Source organism: Saimiri boliviensis, chromosome 17, assembly GCF_048565385.1.
Source record: "Saimiri boliviensis isolate mSaiBol1 chromosome 17, mSaiBol1.pri, whole genome shotgun sequence".
NCBI lineage: Eukaryota > Metazoa > Chordata > Mammalia > Primates > Cebidae > Saimiri > Saimiri boliviensis.
Genome location: NC_133465.1, coordinates 44,441,053 through 44,458,833, shown reverse-complemented (window position 1 = coordinate 44,458,833; position 17,781 = coordinate 44,441,053). Strand labels below are relative to the sequence as shown.

At 51.5% G+C, this 17,781-nt stretch overlaps 1 protein-coding gene, 1 non-coding gene and 1 pseudogene across 2 annotated transcripts; 2 read left to right on the top strand and 1 right to left on the bottom strand.

Annotated features, from left to right (window-relative positions):
• Positions 1-1,359: 1,359 nt before the first annotated feature.
• On the bottom strand, positions 1,360-13,611 carry PSMB3 (proteasome 20S subunit beta 3). Its single transcript, XM_003931197.4, has 6 exons — positions 13,512-13,611; positions 13,028-13,212; positions 8,607-8,714; positions 4,596-4,773; positions 2,422-2,516; positions 1,360-1,462 (listed from the first exon to the last, which is right to left on the bottom strand). Exons 1-6 carry the CDS (start codon positions 13,512-13,514, stop codon positions 1,414-1,416), a joined length of 618 nt encoding a protein of 205 aa, XP_003931246.1. The 5' UTR covers positions 13,515-13,611; the 3' UTR covers positions 1,360-1,413.
• Positions 8,853-8,948, top strand: LOC120366996 (U6 spliceosomal RNA; annotated as a pseudogene).
• An 877-nt stretch (positions 13,612-14,488) lies between the features above and the next one.
• Positions 14,489-14,562, top strand: TRNAN-GUU (transfer RNA asparagine (anticodon GUU)). Its single transcript has one exon. It is a non-coding gene; the product is annotated as a tRNA-Asn (tRNA).
• The last annotated feature ends 3,219 nt before the right edge of the window (positions 14,563-17,781 follow it).

Sequence of the window (17,781 nt, the reverse complement as noted above, 5' to 3'; positions counted from 1 at the left end):
GGCGGAGGCAGGAGAACCACTTAAGCTTGGGAGGTTGAGGCTGCAGTAAGCCATGATTGCACCACAGCACTCCAGCCCAGGCAACAGTGAAGCTCTGAAGGAAAAAACATATGGAAGAATGGACAAACCACCCTCCTCCAGCTGTGCAGAATGAACGCTGGCTAGGAGCCACTCACCTGACCTAATTTTGAACCTGTCACCTCTGTGCACCTCATCTACTCCATCTGGGCACTTAGCTTAAAACCCAGTGGTTCTCAAAGGGTGGCCTTGGACCAGCAGTATCATTAGCACCTGGGAGTCAGAAATGTAAATTCTCAGGTCCCAATCCAGATCTGCTGAGTCAAACTTAATGAGCCCTCCAGGTGATTCCGATGGGGGCTAACGTTTGGGAACCACTCTGCTATGCAAACGTTCTACTTGCTTATTAGGCCATCTATCTGTTGCAGGTTGAAGGCTGGAGTCGTTTGGGGAATTTTAGGAAAGACAGGTACCCAGGCTCCTAAAAGGCCAGTTAAATCAGAATCTCAAGGGGTGGGATCAAGGCACGTGTTTCAGGAGTTCACAGTTGCCTAATGTACTGGCTAGGTTAAGAAACATTAATCTACACTACTGATAGGTACTTGGCCAAATTTCTTTTTTTTTTTTTTTTGAGACGAATTTCGCTCTTGTTGCCCAGATTGGAGTGCAATGGCACACTCTCGGCTCACCACCACCTCCGCCTCCCAGGTTCAGGCAAGTCTCCTGCCTCAGCCTCCTGAATAGTGATTACAGGCATGCGCCACCACACCCGGCTAATTTTTTGTATTTTCAGCAGAGGCAGGGGTTTCTCCATGTTGGTCAGGCTGGTCTCGAACTCCTGACCTCAGGTGATCTGCCTGCCTCCACCTCCCAAACTGCTAGGATTACAAGCATGAGCCACCTCGTCCAACCTACTTGGCCAAATTTCCACCTGAAGCAATAAAGGACAAGGGTTTTCCCGCAGAGTTGAGTGAAAAGGATTCTAAGCTGTAGAGTCAATGGAACATGAGTTTATGTCCTTGCTCTACCACTTATGAAAGTGGACTTGGATAAGTTATTTAACTGTCCTTCATCTCCAAACAAGGATAATCTCAACTACCTTGAGTCATGATAAATCAATCCTAGACCGTGTAAAGCACTTGTGTGGGGCCTAGCACACAGGGAGCATGCAGCAAATGACGTGTGGATTGTCCCCCTGGCATCACGGATGGAGTACAGCTCGAGCCAGAAAGCAAGCCTGAGGGCCAGGCCTCACATGCCGAGTGGCTGGCTGTAGCTGCCCAGCTGGGGCAGAGATCTGCGGTAAACCATCAAAGATAAGCAGGAGGGAAAGACATGCTATTTTATTTCAAAAAAAAAAAAAAAAAAAAAAAAGTGTGTGCTCTGGGAACAGCGTTAGTCCATTCGGGCCTTCAGTGTCCTGGTGGTGATTTTGTCCTTCTCACTGCAGAGGGAGAAAATCACAAGAAAACGTCTCCACCCATCTGAACTGTGACTGTGACTAGCTCACCCGGCCCTCAGCACCAAGCCTGTAAGCCCTGGGGCAAAGGAGCAGAACAAATGGCTGCCCACTGCCTCTAGTTTCATTCCTGCTAGTTCATCTCCTCCGCCTGTGGTGAGGAAGGAGGGACAGGGGCAGACACCTGGGCGGTCTGTCTGCAGGTGGAACCACCTCGGAGAGGCTTTCCCAGGAAATGATCCGGGGCCGGACTAATGCCGCTCTCCAAAGAAGGGAAGTAGCTCCTCCAGGCCTAGAGAACGAGCCACTCAGGAAGGAGAAGGTGTGCTGTGTTTCACCCCAAAGAAGATAAAAAGAATCCTGGGGGGTAAATTCTGGTTTTCACGGTAAGTAAGCAGGCTATCCTCCAAAAGGGTCCAAATGTTTATCCTGCAATGTAGGAAAGCAGCTGGGAGGACACTTCCTACTCTGTCCAATCAGGTTCCTGGTGATGGCCCCAAAGAAGTGAGGGGACAAGGGGGATGGCATGTAGAGACCTGGCTGGGGCTTGGAAATTGGTCCCCAGAGCGCAGAACATCATACAGCTCTGGGCTGGAGAGAGGCTGGGAGCCCCCTAGAATTTCAATCCATATGCAGGAGCTCTGCTTTGGCTCACCCAACACATCCTGAGACTTTTGGGACACTGTTAAGGAAGAAGTGTCTCTTGTGAGCATGGGCCCCAGAGCCTCACCTGACAGAGGGCAGGGGAAGCTGGGTAGGCTGCCAGCTACCGGCCATAGGGAGGCATAGACTTCTGCTCACCCAGGACGGCCACAGGCACCTTTCTTATCTCACACCTGACCGGGGGGTGGGGGGGGGCTTGGAAAGTGGGGGGTGTGCTTGTGGAGAAGGAAGAGGGGCAGGGTGTCTGCAGAGCTGCTTGACTTCTCCCAGCCCGTACTCACATGATGTGGACAATGACTCCCATGCCCGACACTGCATCCCGGTCCACGGCATTCAGCATGGCTTGGGAGATGGTTTCAAACAGGTGTTCTGGATCCTGCCAACAGAGCAGGACCTCTTTAGACCACAGCCTCTAGCCCCGACTTGGTCTGGGGTCCCTTAACTCTCTTTTTTCTAGGCTCAAGGTTCCCAGCGCTGGCCCCAAAACATGCCTAAAGTAAGGGATGATTCCCAAGACGTGGGAAGCCTTTCTCAGCTCCTTCCTTGGAAGGAAGCTGAATTATGTAAAGGAAAGTGAAAGAAGACTTCAGGCCCTGAATTTCTTTTACTAATCAGCAATGGGACATTGGGCAAATAGTATGTCCCTTCACTGAGCCTCAGTTTCTCCTCTGTGAAACAGAAGAACCCCTCTTTGGCTCCAGTGTGCTTTAGCAGCTGCCTGACGGGCTCTGATCCTGGATATCTAACAGGTACCTCAAAACCCAACCTGTCCAACCACAAACCCATTTCCCCCAAACCTGCTCCTTCTACATTCTGTCTTGGCTAGCCCAGTGAGCACCCAGCCAGCCTCAGTGCCTCTACCTCCTTTGCTTCTGTTTTTTTTTTTTTTTTTTTTTTTAAGACGGAGTTTTGCTCTTGTTACCCAGGCTGGAGTGCAATGGCGCGATCTCGGCTCACCGCAACCTCCGCCTCCTGGGTTCAGGCAATTCTCCTGCCTCAGCCTCCTGAGTAGCTGGGATTACAGGCACACGCCACCATGCCCAGCTAATTTTTTGTATTTTTAGTAGAGACGGGGTTTCACCATGTTGACCAGGATGGTCTCGATCTCTCGACCTCGTGATCCACCCGCCTCGGCCTCCCAAAGTGCTGGGATTACAGGCTTGAGCCACCGCGCCCGGCTGCTTCTGTTTTATGTGACTAAGTCATCTTGACAGCTGCCTTCCTGCTTCCCCACTGCCACTGTCTTTGCCCAGGACCTCAGCGCCTCCTGCAGGCGGTAACAGCCTGTCACGTCCACCTAAAGGCACCCGATTCTCTAGGTTCCTTACGGCAGAGGACAGACTTCAAACTCCTTGGTAAGGCATTCAAGGCCCTTTGAAGTCTCATCTCAATCTCCAGCATCGTTCCCCTCACATGTTTTACCCACATTCCAGCCAATGTCAGCTCTCTCCAGTCGCTGAACATACCTGGCCCTTCTTGTACCTTTGCACAGGCTGTTCCTTCTGCCACCAGGCCCTTTCTTTCCTCCTCTTCCCAACAAACTGCAATCTAACAGGTATTTGAGTGTGTGTCTTGCTACACTGGACTGCAGCAGGCACCTGAAGGCAGACTGTACCTGCTTTCCCAAATGCTCGACAGAGCGGGCACTCAATAATGACAGCCAACGCTCGCCATGAAGCGCTATTTTTTTTTTTTTTTTTAGACATAGTTTCGCTCTTGTTCCCAAGCTGGAGTGCAGTGGCATGATCTTGGCCCACTGCAACCTCTGCCTCTCAGGTTCAAGCAATTCTCCTGCCTCAGCCTCCTGAGTAGCTCGGATTGCAGGCACGTGCCACCACGCCCAGCTAATTTTGTATTTTTAGTAGAGACAGGATTTTACCATGTTGGTCAGGCTGGTCTCAAAACTCCTGACCTCAAGTGATCTGCCTACCTCAGCCTCCCAAAGTGTTGGGATTATAGCTGTGAGCCACCGTGCCCAGCCAAACTAGGCAGGACTGCTTCTAAGGTAGACTTTATTATCCCCATTTTACAGTCAAGGTAGTAGAGGCAAAGAGGTAAACTGGCTTACCCAAGATCAATAACTAAGGTGGTGGGTGGATCCAGGTTTCCAACCCAGACAACGTGGCTCCCAAGCCCATTGTTGAGCCGCCTCTAACTCTACACTGAGCTAAACGTTTGCTCAATGAATGGATGCAAGAACCCTGTAAACCCAACGTAAGGAATTCTTACTGCTGTGGCAAATACCTAACTGTGGTCTCCTAACAGAAGATGCTCTCCTCTGGAGCCAGCTAGCCCTGGCAGATGGAAGTTCTGGATACCCTTCCAAGGAGCAGCAGCTGCGGCCTTCCCTCCCACCTCCCCATCTTCCCCATCACCTGCCACATAAACACAGTTTTCTCCTAATGACCAAGGGTGGGTACCTCAGAGCCCAGCCCCCTCCATGACACCAACGTACCATGTTGGGCTCCCAGAGGGACTCGCACATTCCGTACATTTGTTCGGCACAGGTGCCACTGACCACAAAGTCATCAGTCACCATGGGGCAGCCGATGAGGTCTAGAGAGCAAATGAAGGGCTTAAAGGTCTTCGGGTCCAACCCAGCAATGACTGGCTCAGTGTAGTAGGGGCCAAACCTGTGGGGCCAGCACCAGAGAAAGAAACCAGAACTCAAGAACGCTCTTTCCTGTTCAGGCCTATTCAGACAAAGCCCCGCCCCAGACCAGAGGGGAAATGGAGGATCCGCTTGGGAAGATGACTTTTCCCTGCGGCCAGTTCCCGCAGCTAGCAATATTCTAAGACTTCACCTTTTCTTCTCTGACACTTACCTTTTTATCCCTCTCATCTCTGACCCTCTTGTCCTCCTCCTTTCTTTTTATATATATATAATTTTTTGAGACAGAGTCTTGCTCGGTTGCCAGGCTGGAGTGCCGTAGCGCAATCTCAGCTTACTGCAACTTCCACCTCCCGGGTTCAAGGGATTCTCCTGCCTCAGCCTCCTGAATAGCTGGGACTACAGGTGCCTGCCACCATGCCCAGCTAATTTTTTGCATTTTTAGTAGAGACAGGGTTTCACCATGTTGGCCAGGATGGTCTCGATCTCTTGACCTCATGATCCGCCTGCTGTGGCCTCCCAAAGTGCTGGGATTACAGGCGTGAGCCACCGTGCCCGGCCTCTCCTCCTTTCTTTCAGAAAATTGTTTTCTTCTAATCCTCCCTCTCCTCACCCAAGAACCTACCATCACTCAATCCTCTATGTGTACATTTATATTCTATTCCTTTAGTGAAAAGATTTGCGGCAGTTTATAGGAAAAACACTGAAAAATAAAACTAAATTATTAAAACATAATACAAGTTACTCAGACTGAACACAAAGTTTTGAGCCCCCAAGCAGGCAAGGCAAAGAGTGATACTAGTGTCTGGGTTACTCTCATTGTCTGCCAAAAGGAACGGCAGCTCATTAGAAACCTGTTCTAGACACTGGTCTTTAAGAAGATCAGTCTTGGGGATCTTTATGTAAAGATGATGGACCCTGACTTATGATGGTTCAACTTAAAATTTTTCAACTTTATGATGGTGCAAAGTAATAGGCATTCAGTGGAAACTATGCTTTGAAATTTGATCTTTTCCCAGGCTAGCAATACGTGGTAGCAAACCCTCTCCTGATGCTGGGCAGTGGCAATGAGCCAAAGCTCCCAGTCAACCACATGATCACGAGGCAAAACAACAGCTACTTTACACTGCCTTGCTGTGAGCAATTTGTGGTTATTTTGTTTTGTGTTTTTGCATCCTATCATGTCTACAAAATACCCATTTCAACATACCATATTTTAAGCTTAGAACAGGTTAGAAGGTAAGGAGTATCTGTATAAAATGCCAAATAACAAATGGCCAATATCCTCAACAGAAAGAGTCAGTAAAGAGACATCATCCATATGTCATACTGGATGGCAGTCATTTCCAAGGGCATGATCTTCAGTTATAGCTCTGAACACACGCACACGCGTGCACGCACACACACACACACACACACACACAGACACACACACACAATTTGAGATTACAGCCACCATGAAAATTACTTCTTATTGTTGAGATGGAGTCTTGCTCTGTCTCCCTGGCTGTAGTGCAATGGGCGATCTTGGCTCACTGCAACCTTGGCCTCCCAGGTTTAAGTGATTATCCTGCCTCAGCCTCCCGAGTAGCTGGGACTACAAGTACGTGCCTCCATGCTCAGCTAATTTTTGTGTTTTTAGTGGAGACAGGGTTTCGCCATGTAGGCCAAGCTGGTCTCCATCACTTGACCTCATGATCCACCCACCTCAGCCTCCCAAACTGCTGGGATTACAGGTGTGAGCCACGGTGCCAGGCTGAAAATAACATTTTAGGCCAGACACGGTGGCTCAATTTGTAATCTCAAGTGTGATTGGGGAGGCCAACCCTGGAGGATTGCTTGAGCCGAGGCATTCAAGATCAACCTGGGCAGCAAAGTGAGACCCCTGTCTCTACAAAAAATTGTAAAATTAGCCAGGCGTGGTGACATGCACCTATGGTCCCAGTTACTCAGAAGGCTAAGGTGGGAGGATTGCTGGAGCCGAGGACACAAAGGTTGCAGTGAGTCATGATCACGCCACCGCACTCCAGCCCGGGTGACAGAGTGAGACTCCATCTCAAAAAGATAATAATAATAAAAATATGTTTATTGAAAAGACTAAAAATACATTAGGTGACCTGGAAAATTCTGGATTCTTAGCTACTATTCTGGGAGCTTCCTCTATGAGCCCATCTGAAATCACTGATTTTTATGGCAGGACAGGCTGAGGGCACTGATCTCCAAACTTGAGCAATGCCCAGACCCTTTATAAAATCTGGACCCTAGAGACACCTTCTACGTACCTCTGTCTGAAACACTGCAGTAAGTTACTTCAAATGGTAACTTGGCATCAGCATAACTGGAAGTTCAAACACAGGCCCTGAACTGTGTTATAGTATTTGGTTTTAAGATTCTTATCCAAGGCTGGGCGCGGTGGCTCAAGCCTGTAATCCCAGCACTTTGGGAGGCCGAGACGGGTGGATCACGAGGTCAAGAGATCGAGACCATCCTGGTCAACATGGTGAAACCCCATCTCTACTAAAAATACTAAAAATTAGCTGGGCATGGTGGCGTGTGCCTGTAATCCCAGCTACTCAGGAGGCTGAGGCAGGAGAATTGCCTGAACCCAGGAGGCGGAGGTTGCGGTGAGCCGAGATCGCGCCATTGTACTCCAGCCTGGGCAACAAGAGTGAAACTCCATCTCAAAAAAAAAAAAAAAAAAAAAGATTCTTATCCAGGTAACCCTGGATATTATAAACCTTTTTTTCCCGTTGGCTGGGCACAGCCGCTCACGCCTGTACCAGCACTTTGGGAGGCTGAGGTTGGGTGGATCACTTGAGGTCAAAAGCTTCAGACCAGCCTGACCAGCATGATGAAACCTCGTCTCTACTAAAAATACAAAAATCAGCAGGCTGTGGTGGCAGGCACCTGTAATCCCAGCTACACAGAAGGCTGAGGAAAGAGAATTGCTTGAAACTAAGAGGCAGAGGTTGCAGTGAGCTGAGTGAGCTCTTGCCATTGCACTCCAGCCTGAGTGACAGAGCGAGACTCCATCTAGAAAAACAGAAAAAGAACTCAATTTGTATTCTGGCCACCTAGCTTTGCCCAGAGCAGAAAGCACCCACAGGGTCTCCTTTCAATTTCATCCCAGCTTTCTGCACTGAATTCTTTTTTTTTTTGAGACGGAGTTTCGCTCTTGTTACCCAGGCTGGAGTGCGATGGCGCAATCTCGGCTCCCCGCAACCTCCGCCTCCTGGGTTCAGGCAATTCTCCTGCCTCAGCCTCCTGAGTAGCTGGGATTACAGGCACGCGCCACCATGCCCAGCTAATTTTTTGTATTTTTAGTAGAGACGGGGTTTCACCATGTTGACCAGGATGGTCTCGATCTCTCGACCTCGTGATCCACCCACCTCGGCCTCCCAAAGTGCTGGGATTACAGGCTTGAGCCACCGCGCCCGGCTCTGCACTGAATTCTAGTTAGGCCCCTTCTTCCTCACTGTGAAGTCCTCAAAGAGAACTGACAAAGATGAACACCCCATTCCTAGGTTCCCTGCTATTCCTGAGAAGCCAGTATTGATAGAATAGCTCTGGAATAAGGGTGGCTCCTGTCTGGGAGACCCCAGAACACTCTGGTAGGAACAAGTTTTTTGCTTAGAAGCAAATTTACCTGCTCTGTGCATTCCTTGCCTTTTTCGAACGTAAGTCCTTTCTTTCCTATTTGGTTGTCAGACAGGCCCACAGAAAACACACCCATAAAATAAGGATATTGTCCTGAAAATAAGAGATGGGAAAACAAGAACCCCCTTCCTCAGCACCCACTCCAGGCTACATTCCAAGCTGTCTGCATTCGCTAGTTCTGGCGATCCTTGCACTCACCGTTTCTCATACAGGAGGTTGGCCACCATGCTCATGAGGGTGTAAGGTTTGATCTGCCGACCTTCCTTCAACTCATACAGGTTCAGCCGGAACTTGAGGCGCTGGGCGCTGTGGCAGGAGAAAAGTGAGTTAGTAAATCATTATTGAATATTACTGCGTGTCTACTCTGTTGAGGTCAGGGGAACATCTCAGTCCCTGCCAAGGGAAAACTGCAAAGTCTTAACATGTGTTAGGAAGTAGCAACCAGTGCTCACGTTGGGAGCACACATACTAAAACTGGAATAATACAGAGGAGACTAGCATAAGGATGACACGCAAATTTGTAAAGTGTTCCATATTAAAAATTTTTTTGGCTGAGTGGGGTGGATCACACCTGTAATCCCAGCACTTTGGGAGACTGAGGCAGGAGGATCGTTGCACTCAGGAGTTCAAGCTGAGCCTGAGCAACACAGAGAAACCTTGTTTCTTACAAAAAAAGATAGAAAAATGGCCGGGAGTGGTGGCTCACACCTCTAATCCCAGCACTTTGGGAGGCTGAGGCAGGTGGATCACCTGAAGTGAGGAGTTTGAGACCAGCCTGGCCATCATGGTGAAACCCCATCTCTACTAAAAATACAAAAATTAGCCAGGCGTGGTGGTGGGCGCCTGTAATCCCAGCCACTCAAGAGGCTGAGGCAGGAGAATTGCTTGAACCTAGGAGGTGGACGTTGCAGTGAATGGAGATCGTATCACTGCACTCCAGCCTGGGTGACAGAGTGAGACTCCATCTCAAAAATGGAAAAACAAAAAAACAAAAATTAACTGGGCATGGTGGCCCACACCTGTAGTCTCAACTACTTGAAAGGTTGAGGTGGGAGGATCACTTGAGCCCTAGATGGGGAGGTTGCAGTGAGTTAAGATTATGTCACCAGCCCGGGTAACTTAAAAAAAAAAAAAAAGCAGCCGGGCGTGGTGGCTCAAGCCTGTAATCCTAGCACTTTGGGAGGTCCAGGTGGGTGGATCACCTGAGGTAAGGAGTTCAAGACCAGCCTGGCCATCATGGTAAAACCCCATCTTTTAAAAAAAAAAAAAAAGGCGCCGGGCGCGGTGGCTCAAGCCTGTAATCCCAGCACTTTGGGAGGCTGAGGCGGGTGGATCATGAGGTCGAGAGATCGAGACCATCCTGGTCAACATGGTGAAACCCCGTCTCTACTAAAAATACAAAACATTAGCTGGGCATGGTGCGTGCCTGTAATCCCAGCTACTCAGGAGGCTGAGGCAGGAGAATTGCTTGAACCCAGGAGGCGGAGGTTGCGGTGAGCCGAGATCGTGCCATTGCACTCCAGCCTGCGTAACAAGAGCGAAACTCCGTCTCAAAAAAAAAAAAAAAAAAAAAAAAAAAAAAAAAAGGCAGCAGCAACTGCTATGCTATGTGCTAACAGACTTGAAAGATTTTTTAGAAAAAAGGCCACTTATAGCCAGGTGTGGTGACTCACACCTGTAATCCCAGCACTTTGGGAGGCCAAGGTGGGCAAATCATGAGGTCAGGTGTTTGAGACCAGCCTGATCAACATGACGAAACCCCATCTCTACTAAAAATACAATTTAGCCAGGCATGGTGGCGCGCACCTGTAATCCCAGCGACTCCAGAGGCTGAGGCAGGAGAATTGCTTGAACCTGGGAGGTGGAGGTTGAAGTGAGCTGAGATCGCGCCATTGCACTCCACCTGGATGACAGAATGATACTCCGTCTTAAAAAAAAAAGAAAAAAGGCCGGGCGCGGTGGCTCAAGCCTGTAATCCCAGCACTTTGGGAGGCCGAGGAGGGTGAATCACGAGGTCGAGAGATCGAAACCATCCTGGTCAACATGGTGAAACCCCGTCTCTACTAAAAATACAAAAAACTAGCTGGGCGTGGTGGCGCGTGCCTGTAATCCCAGCTACTCAGGAGGCTGAGGCAGGAGAATTGCCTGAGCCCAGGAGGCGGAGGTTGCGGTGAGCCGAGATCGCGCCATTGCACTCCAGCCTGGGTAACAAGAGCGAAACTCCGTCTCAAAAAAAAAAAAAAAAAAAAAGAAAAAAAAGAAAAAGAAAAAGAAAACAGGCCACTTGACAGCTCTGGTGAAAAAAAGAAAAAAAGGCCACAACTTGCCAGTGCCATCTCAGAGCCCCAGGATAGGCCCCTGCACAAAGCAGACCAATGCCACACCTGCTGGAGGCAAAGCAAGGAGTCTCAGGACACCAGAGCAAAGAGCCTTATACATGACTTGAGCTGGCCAGGTACAGTGGCTCATGCCTGTAATCCCAGCACTTTGGGAGGCCAAGGCGGGTGTATCACTAGGTCAGGACTTTGAGACCAACCTGGCCAACACAGTGAAGTCCCCATCTCTACTAAAAATACAAAAATTAGTTGGGTGTGGTGGCAGGCGCCTGTAATCCCAGCTACTTGGGAGGCTGAAGCAGGAGAATAGCTTGAACCCGGGAGGCAGAGGTTTGCAATGAGCCACAATCGTGCCACTGCACTCCAGCCTGGGTGACAGAGCTAGACTCCATCTGGAAAAAAAAAAAAAAAAAAAAAAGACTTGAGCTTCATCTTCTAAGGTAAGTAAACCGAGGCCTAGTGAAAGGAGCAGTTATTGCCCACAAGCAAGCAAACGCAGTGAGAAAAGCCTTCTGCAGAAAAGGAAACGGTGTGAGAACAACAGGGACTGGAGAGGGGAAGGGTTACAGGAGGCTTCACACGGACAGGAACCTCTGATTCCACCAGGATAGGAAAAACGGGCAGGCTGGGCAAGGTCTCAGTAAGTTTTATGTTCTTGAGACTCAGGAAGCTTTGAGAAATGAGAACTTTTTTTTTTTTTTTTTTTTGAGACGGAGTGTCACTCTGTTTCCTAGGCTAGAGTGCAGTGATGTGATCTTGGCTCACTGCAACCTCCATCTCTCAGGTTCAAGCGATTCTCCAGCCTCAGACTGCTGAGCAGCTGGGATTACAGGCATGTACCACCATGGCTGGCTAATTTTTGTATTTTTTTTTTTAAAAGATGGGGTTTCACTCTGATGGCCAGGCTGGTCTTGAACTCCTGACCTCAGGTGATCCACCCACCTCGGCCTCCCAAAGTGCTAGGATTACAGGCATGGGGTACTGCACCCGGCCTAATTTTTGTATTTTTAGTAGAGATGGGTTTCACCATGTTGGCCAGGCTGATCTCAAACTCCTCACCTCAAGAGATCTGCCTGCCTTGGCCTCCCAAAGTGCTGGGATTACAGGCATGAGCCACCACACCTAGTTGAAATGAGAACATTTTCTGACCAGTATCCACCCACACTTGTGAGCTAGTCTCTCCACCTTCTAGGAAATGTGTCCAGGAACTGTCGCTCCTCAGGCCACAAGTACCCTGCAGCACCTGCCCGTGACCATGTATTCCCTCCTGAAAACCCATCACCATTCTTTTCCTCTCTTATTCTTCTCTTCTCTGGCTTCTCTTCTCCCCTTAATGCAAAATTTGCACTCCAGCCTGGGCAACAAACTCCATCTCAAAAAAAGAAAAGAAAAGAAGAAAGAAGAAAAAGAAAGAGAGAAAGAGAAAGAGAGAGAAAGAAGGGGACTTTTTTTTTTTTTGAGACAGACTCTCACTCTGTTGCCCAGGCTGGAGTGCAGTGGCTCGATCTTGGCTCACTGCAAACGCTGCCTCCCAGGTTCAAGGGGATTCTCGTGCCTCAGCCTCCCAAGTAGCTGGGATTACAGGAACATGCCACCATGCCTGGATAATTTTTACATTTTTAGTATAGGTGGGGTTTTGCCATGTTGGCCAGGCTGTTCTTGAATTCCTAACATCAGGTGATCCACCCATGTCAGCATTCTAGAGTGCTGGGATTACAGGCGTGAGCCACCGCGCCCGACTCTTCCTTTCTTTTCTCATCACTACTACTCCATGAGGACCATGACCCTCACATCCGAACCATCACTGTAGTTTCATCTCCCTAACTCTCCCTTCTCTCGAATCACATAACCAATGGCGACTAGATAACTAATATGGCACTTAATAAGCACCAACTCATCATAGGCTGGTTATCTGTGTGACTGCTGAAGTTCTTTAGGGACTGAGCGCTGACTTTGGCCTTGGAGAGACTTGGGTGGGAATCTTGGCTGACACTCATTGACTTTGCATCTTGAGCAAGACACTTTCTGAGACCCTCAGTTTCCTCATCTGCAAAATGGGATGGCCACACAGAATCCTCAGGAAGAAGATTAAGATAGTCCATGTATGTAAGGTGCTTTCCACAGAGCATGGCACAGTGTAAATGCTGGTAAAAGTTGGTTAGGATACATCTCTGTATCGCTATAGTGTGCGGCCAAGACTCAGACTCACCAGGCCGGTGGAGACGACGGGGGCGGATGGTCCAAGAAGAGGCCTGGGTGTGGGCGGGGACCCTTGACACTTACACTGTCTGGACGTCAGTGGCGAGCCCGGCCAGGCCGATGTACAGCCGGTCACCCATGGGAAAGATCTTCTGGAAGTCTGTGGTCACCATCTGGGCCTGGATCCCGAAGCGCCTGTCTGCAGCGATGGCCACACAATTCTTCCCCTTCATGGCCATGACGGCCCCTCCATTATAGGACATAATAGACTAGGACAAACAGAACGGCGGGGGGTCAAACGCTGCCACAGCCCAGCCCCTGATGCGGAGGCTCCCGTACGCCCCGTTCTCCATTCCGGAGCCTGGACCCCTGGTTCTCCAGGTGGGATGAGCACTACGTGACGGCGAGGAGCCGCGCTCACCCTCTTGGTCCTCATCGGGGTCTGCTCCCCTCGAACTGAAACCGCTTCCTTCCATTGACCCTAGGCCCTTTTCGTCTCCAAACCTCTCCCGACTCCCTCCGCTTCTCAATCCTTCCCCGTGCCCCTTTGCTTCACTCCCCATCTCACCATGATTGCGGTGTACTAAGACCCCTCGATCGCCGGAGCAATTCCAGTAAACCGGGTCTAGCCTTCACTGCACAACCGCTCTCGCTGCCGCCTTTCCATTGGCTGACGGGCGGACTCTTCCTGGCCATCTGGGCTTTCTATTGGCCGTACGTCGCTGTCGGTCACCAGTGCAGGTAGTTTGGTTGCAAAGCCAAAACGGAGGCGGGAAAAGCGGAAGTGAAAAGTCACCGTGGGTGCGGAAGAGCCTTGTGACACGGTGCATAGTGGGATCTCGGCGGACCCGGACTCCAGACCGCCGGGACTGGAGGCGGAGCCTGCACACACGTGGGCCGGTGAAACTGGGTGTAGGGGGCTTCGGCCTCAGCAGAAGCGACATCGTGACGCTTATCAACGTGATGTTTGAGTTGTTCGTATTAGCTGTGCTAGCTTATTTATTCACTTCAGAAATCCTTACGCTTACTGTGTATCAGGCACTTGGTTAGGCTCTAAATATTCACTGGCCCAGAACAGTGCTTGGTATGTAGGAGGCGCCCATTAAATGGAAATTTAATGATGCAAGGTGGGAAGGGGAAGGCGTCGCGGATAGGCGTCGCGAGTATTCTGCGGTTGCAGGGGTTCAGCTCTAAAGGAGAGTTTGGAAGCCAAAGATTGTTCTGATTTGGGGGACCTCCTGCGGTCTGACTTCACGTAACCTCAGTCTCAGGTCACCCTAAAAAGGGACGTTCCGGGCCTCTCCACGTTTGAGGTAGAACCTGAGGATAGCCAGAGTCGACGTCTCGCCGAGCCAGTGGAGGAAGAGCGTCCACGTCCCGCGTCCTCTCTTCCCAAGCCCCGTCGCCCCCCTCTCCCATCAGGATCCTTACCTTTCTCCGCTGGGTCCCGCTTCTTTCGCCCGATGGCGGAATCTCTTACGGCGTCTGCGCCGTCCAGGCTCGCTCCCATTGACTCGGCTCTCCGCTACGCTAGTAGTCGTCGCGGTCTCTGTGGCGCAATCGGTTAGCGCGTTCGGCTGTTAACCGAAAGGTTGGTGGTTCGAGCCCACCCAGGGACGCTGCAACTCTTTTTGTCTTTTTTTTTTTTTTTTTTTTTTTTTCCCGGAAGATAAAAACCTAAGTCTGTTACTCAAAATCTAAATTTTGCATTTAAATGGCAGCGGCAATACTTTTTCTAAGAGAATCACTCTTCTTGAAAATTCACTGCTGCTCAGTCAGTAATGGGATAATTTATCCAGCACGTCCTTCCACACCCCCGACCCCGCCTACAGAGGTTTTTGTCTCACTGTGCATGCAACACGTTTCAGGAAGCATTTTTCGTGGGATTAAGAATGAATTTACAGTGGAGGTTGGACAGTTTTCTATTGTGTGGCTCAATCGATGTTACAGTCTCTAAATACTACATTTGGAAGAGATTGGGAGAGAAACAGGTATTAAGAGAAACAAAGGTGAGAAAGGGAGAACACAGTTGTGATAGAGAAAGAAGGGACATGACAAGAGAACTAAGCAGAGTGAATGGGGAAGACAAGACAATGAAGAGAGGGAAAGAGACGCATTTAATACGAGAAGCATCAGTAAAGCAACACAATTTTTTCCCCTGGAAATACACAGAGAGGTGGGGAGGAGAATGGAGAAATAGAAGCAGAAACAGACCAAGGACCTTGTTTGGGGGAGATAAAAGGTGTAAAGAACACAGAGGTAAAGACGTTCCTGAAAGCACGAGAGGAGCCGCCCTCTCCCGCCTTGTCACCGTCACGGTTTTTAAAGGGATCTGATCCTTGCAATAGCTCTTCGTATGTGCTGGAAGTAATTGCCTAGATTTCCCGCGTTCCTATCCTCTGCGAGCCTCTAGCCTGTGACAGACACTGACTCTTCTGATGCCATTGTCAGCTAGAGGACCGGGTGAGATGCAAACACAAAATCAAGGGGTACCTAATGTCTGCCAAGACGTGTTCCTGGGCGCAGTGAGAGCCTCGACCTTTGTGGATGAGAATGTGCAAAGCACTCTTAAGCAGTTCTCGTAGACACTTGGTCTCTGCAGATTCGGCTCAAAGGAGGCCTCTTCTGGAAGCGCTCCCCAGTACTCACCTACCCTTAGCGGGAGCTCACAACAGAAGTGGTGGTTGCTAAAGGGACAGGCTGTGTGTCCCTCAGGGTTTACACCCACCGGCCTGTGAGCGCCCCGCGCAAAAGCCAGGCTCCTGTGCCTTGAATGCCCAGTGCCTAGCGCAGTATTTGACATTGGCACGTGACAGGTGCTCCTATGTCGGCCAGTATAGAACAAAGACTAGGAAAGTCTTCCGATGTGGGAAGAGTTGAGTCAGAAGGTTCTCCTGAGAAACCAGAAAGGCCAGGAATGTGGGGACTGGTCATCCAGGACGCAAAAGATGAAACCGGAGTTTTAGTGGGTAATGGGGTCTTAGCATACCCCTTTCTAGCGCTTAACAACCGAGGAATAAATGGATGGACTCCGGCGGCCCCTCAGGCAGCCCCCTTCCCACTGGCTGATACTGCCCCGAGGGGCAGCCCGTAGGTGCCCGTGTGGTTGGTGGGTGGGATTCAGGTCTCCGCAAAGCCCCTACAGGTTTCTCTTGCTCGGGGTCTTGCAGCCAGAGAGGGGCGGCCGACCGGGAGTCCCTGCCGCGCTCCCCTCCCGGCAAAGCGTAGTGGATGTGCGTCTTCCCTGGCAGAGTCCAGGATGCCGGCGACACATTTGCCCTGGGAACAGTGGGCGTGTCCCCTTTCCTCTGGGGCCGGTGAACTCGCCCTTCCGGGTGCAGACTCGGGAGCAGGTGACCGGATCTTCCCTTGGCCCTTCTCCCGCGGGTTCTCCAACCACTCCCTCTAGAAGGAAATCTCTCCGCCCTTCCTCTTCCTCCCCGCCCCCATCCCGCCGGTGTGGCTGCAGGCTCAAGCTAGGGTCACTTGGCGGCTAATGTGCGCAGGTCTCCTGGTCGCCGGCCAGAGGGTGAAAACATTCACCCGGGGCCCCCAGCTCCGGGACTGCCTTGGCTGCGAGCAACGAGAGAAGAGGAGACAGGCGCTCCAAAACCGGGCGAAGATTCCTTTCCTAATTTCTAACTCGAGCCTCCCACCGTCAGCGCGTTTCATGGCGCTGCTGGCCGGATGGATAACTGAGCTTTCTGGAGGGACAGACGCGGCCGCTATCCCTAATAAATCGTGAATAACGAATGAGCGATTCGACCGTCCTCATGAGGCCCCCGGGCGTCCAGTAATGCGGTATCGATTCGCTTCCCCGGCGCCGGCCTCACGGCTCCTCCAGGCATTTCCAAACCTCCCTCCTCGTTCTCTTCCTCCGGTCGGAGCCACTGGGGACCGGAGCCCGAGCGCCGGGTGGAGCCGGGGCGCCGGTGGGAGTCAGCGGGCCCCGCCGTCTTGGCGCTCGCCCGACTCTCCCGCCCGCGCGCCGAGGGAGGCGCACAGGCAGCGCGCAGCGCAGGGCGCGAGCGAAAAATACGAAATCCGCGCCAGGCCGGAGAAAAGACGCGGGCCCACCTTCCAGCCTGGCGCCTTGTTTCCTAGATCAGTGTGGCCTCGCCGTCGGCCGGGTTATTGTGTCCCAGGCCCGGAGCCTGAGTTCCCGTCCTCATCGAGTCTCCTTTCTTCTCCGCCCGAGCACGCCTAGGCGCAGCCGCCTCCACAGCCCCCCGCGGCGAGGCACCCCCCACCCCGGCCTCACCCCGCACCTCCTCTCCCCTCTCGCGATTTCTCCCTGCCAGGGGCCCAGGCTGGGTCCCTGTGCGCCGCTTTTCAGGGTCAGCGCCCCTGCGGCCGAGGGGGCAAGGGGAGCGGGGAGGACACGCTTGCCCTCCCGGATGCAGTTAATTTTAAGGCAGTGTCACTTGGAGCGAATGAAAATCGCCCGGACGCGTGGCTGAAGGCGTTGCGTCCCCCGCGGGAGCCCCGAGCCCTTTGGTCTAGGCCGGGCGTGGAGGCCCGCGGGCCACCTTTCAGCCCAGTCCCCATTTCACCATTTTCCAGGAGCCCCGGCTAGGGGTGGGCATCACAGGGTCAGTGAGGGGAACGCATATTTTGAGGGGAGGGGCTCAGTGCGGAAGGTAACAGAAGAGAACCCATCCACCGGGGTCGGGGCGGCCGCGTGGGAAGGGAGGGGTCTCGTCCAGGCTGGGGACACGACGCCCGATGGCGGGGAGCGGCAGTGCCAGCCTCCCCTCCTCTTCCCCTCTCCGCCGGCATCCTGAAGGAATGAGGTCACGTGGGTGAGTAGTGGGCGGGACCTACTCTTGTCTGAAGGA

Coding starts and splice junctions, on each gene's coding strand:
- PSMB3 (XM_003931197.4), bottom strand. Junction 4,774..8,606: donor AACCTCCTGTATGAGAAACG/GTGAGTGCAAGG, acceptor CTGGCCCCACAG/GTTTGGCCCCTACTACACTG. Junction 1,463..2,421: donor GGAGTCATTGTCCACATCAT/GTGAGTACGGGC, acceptor CTCCCTCTGCAG/TGAGAAGGACAAAATCACCA.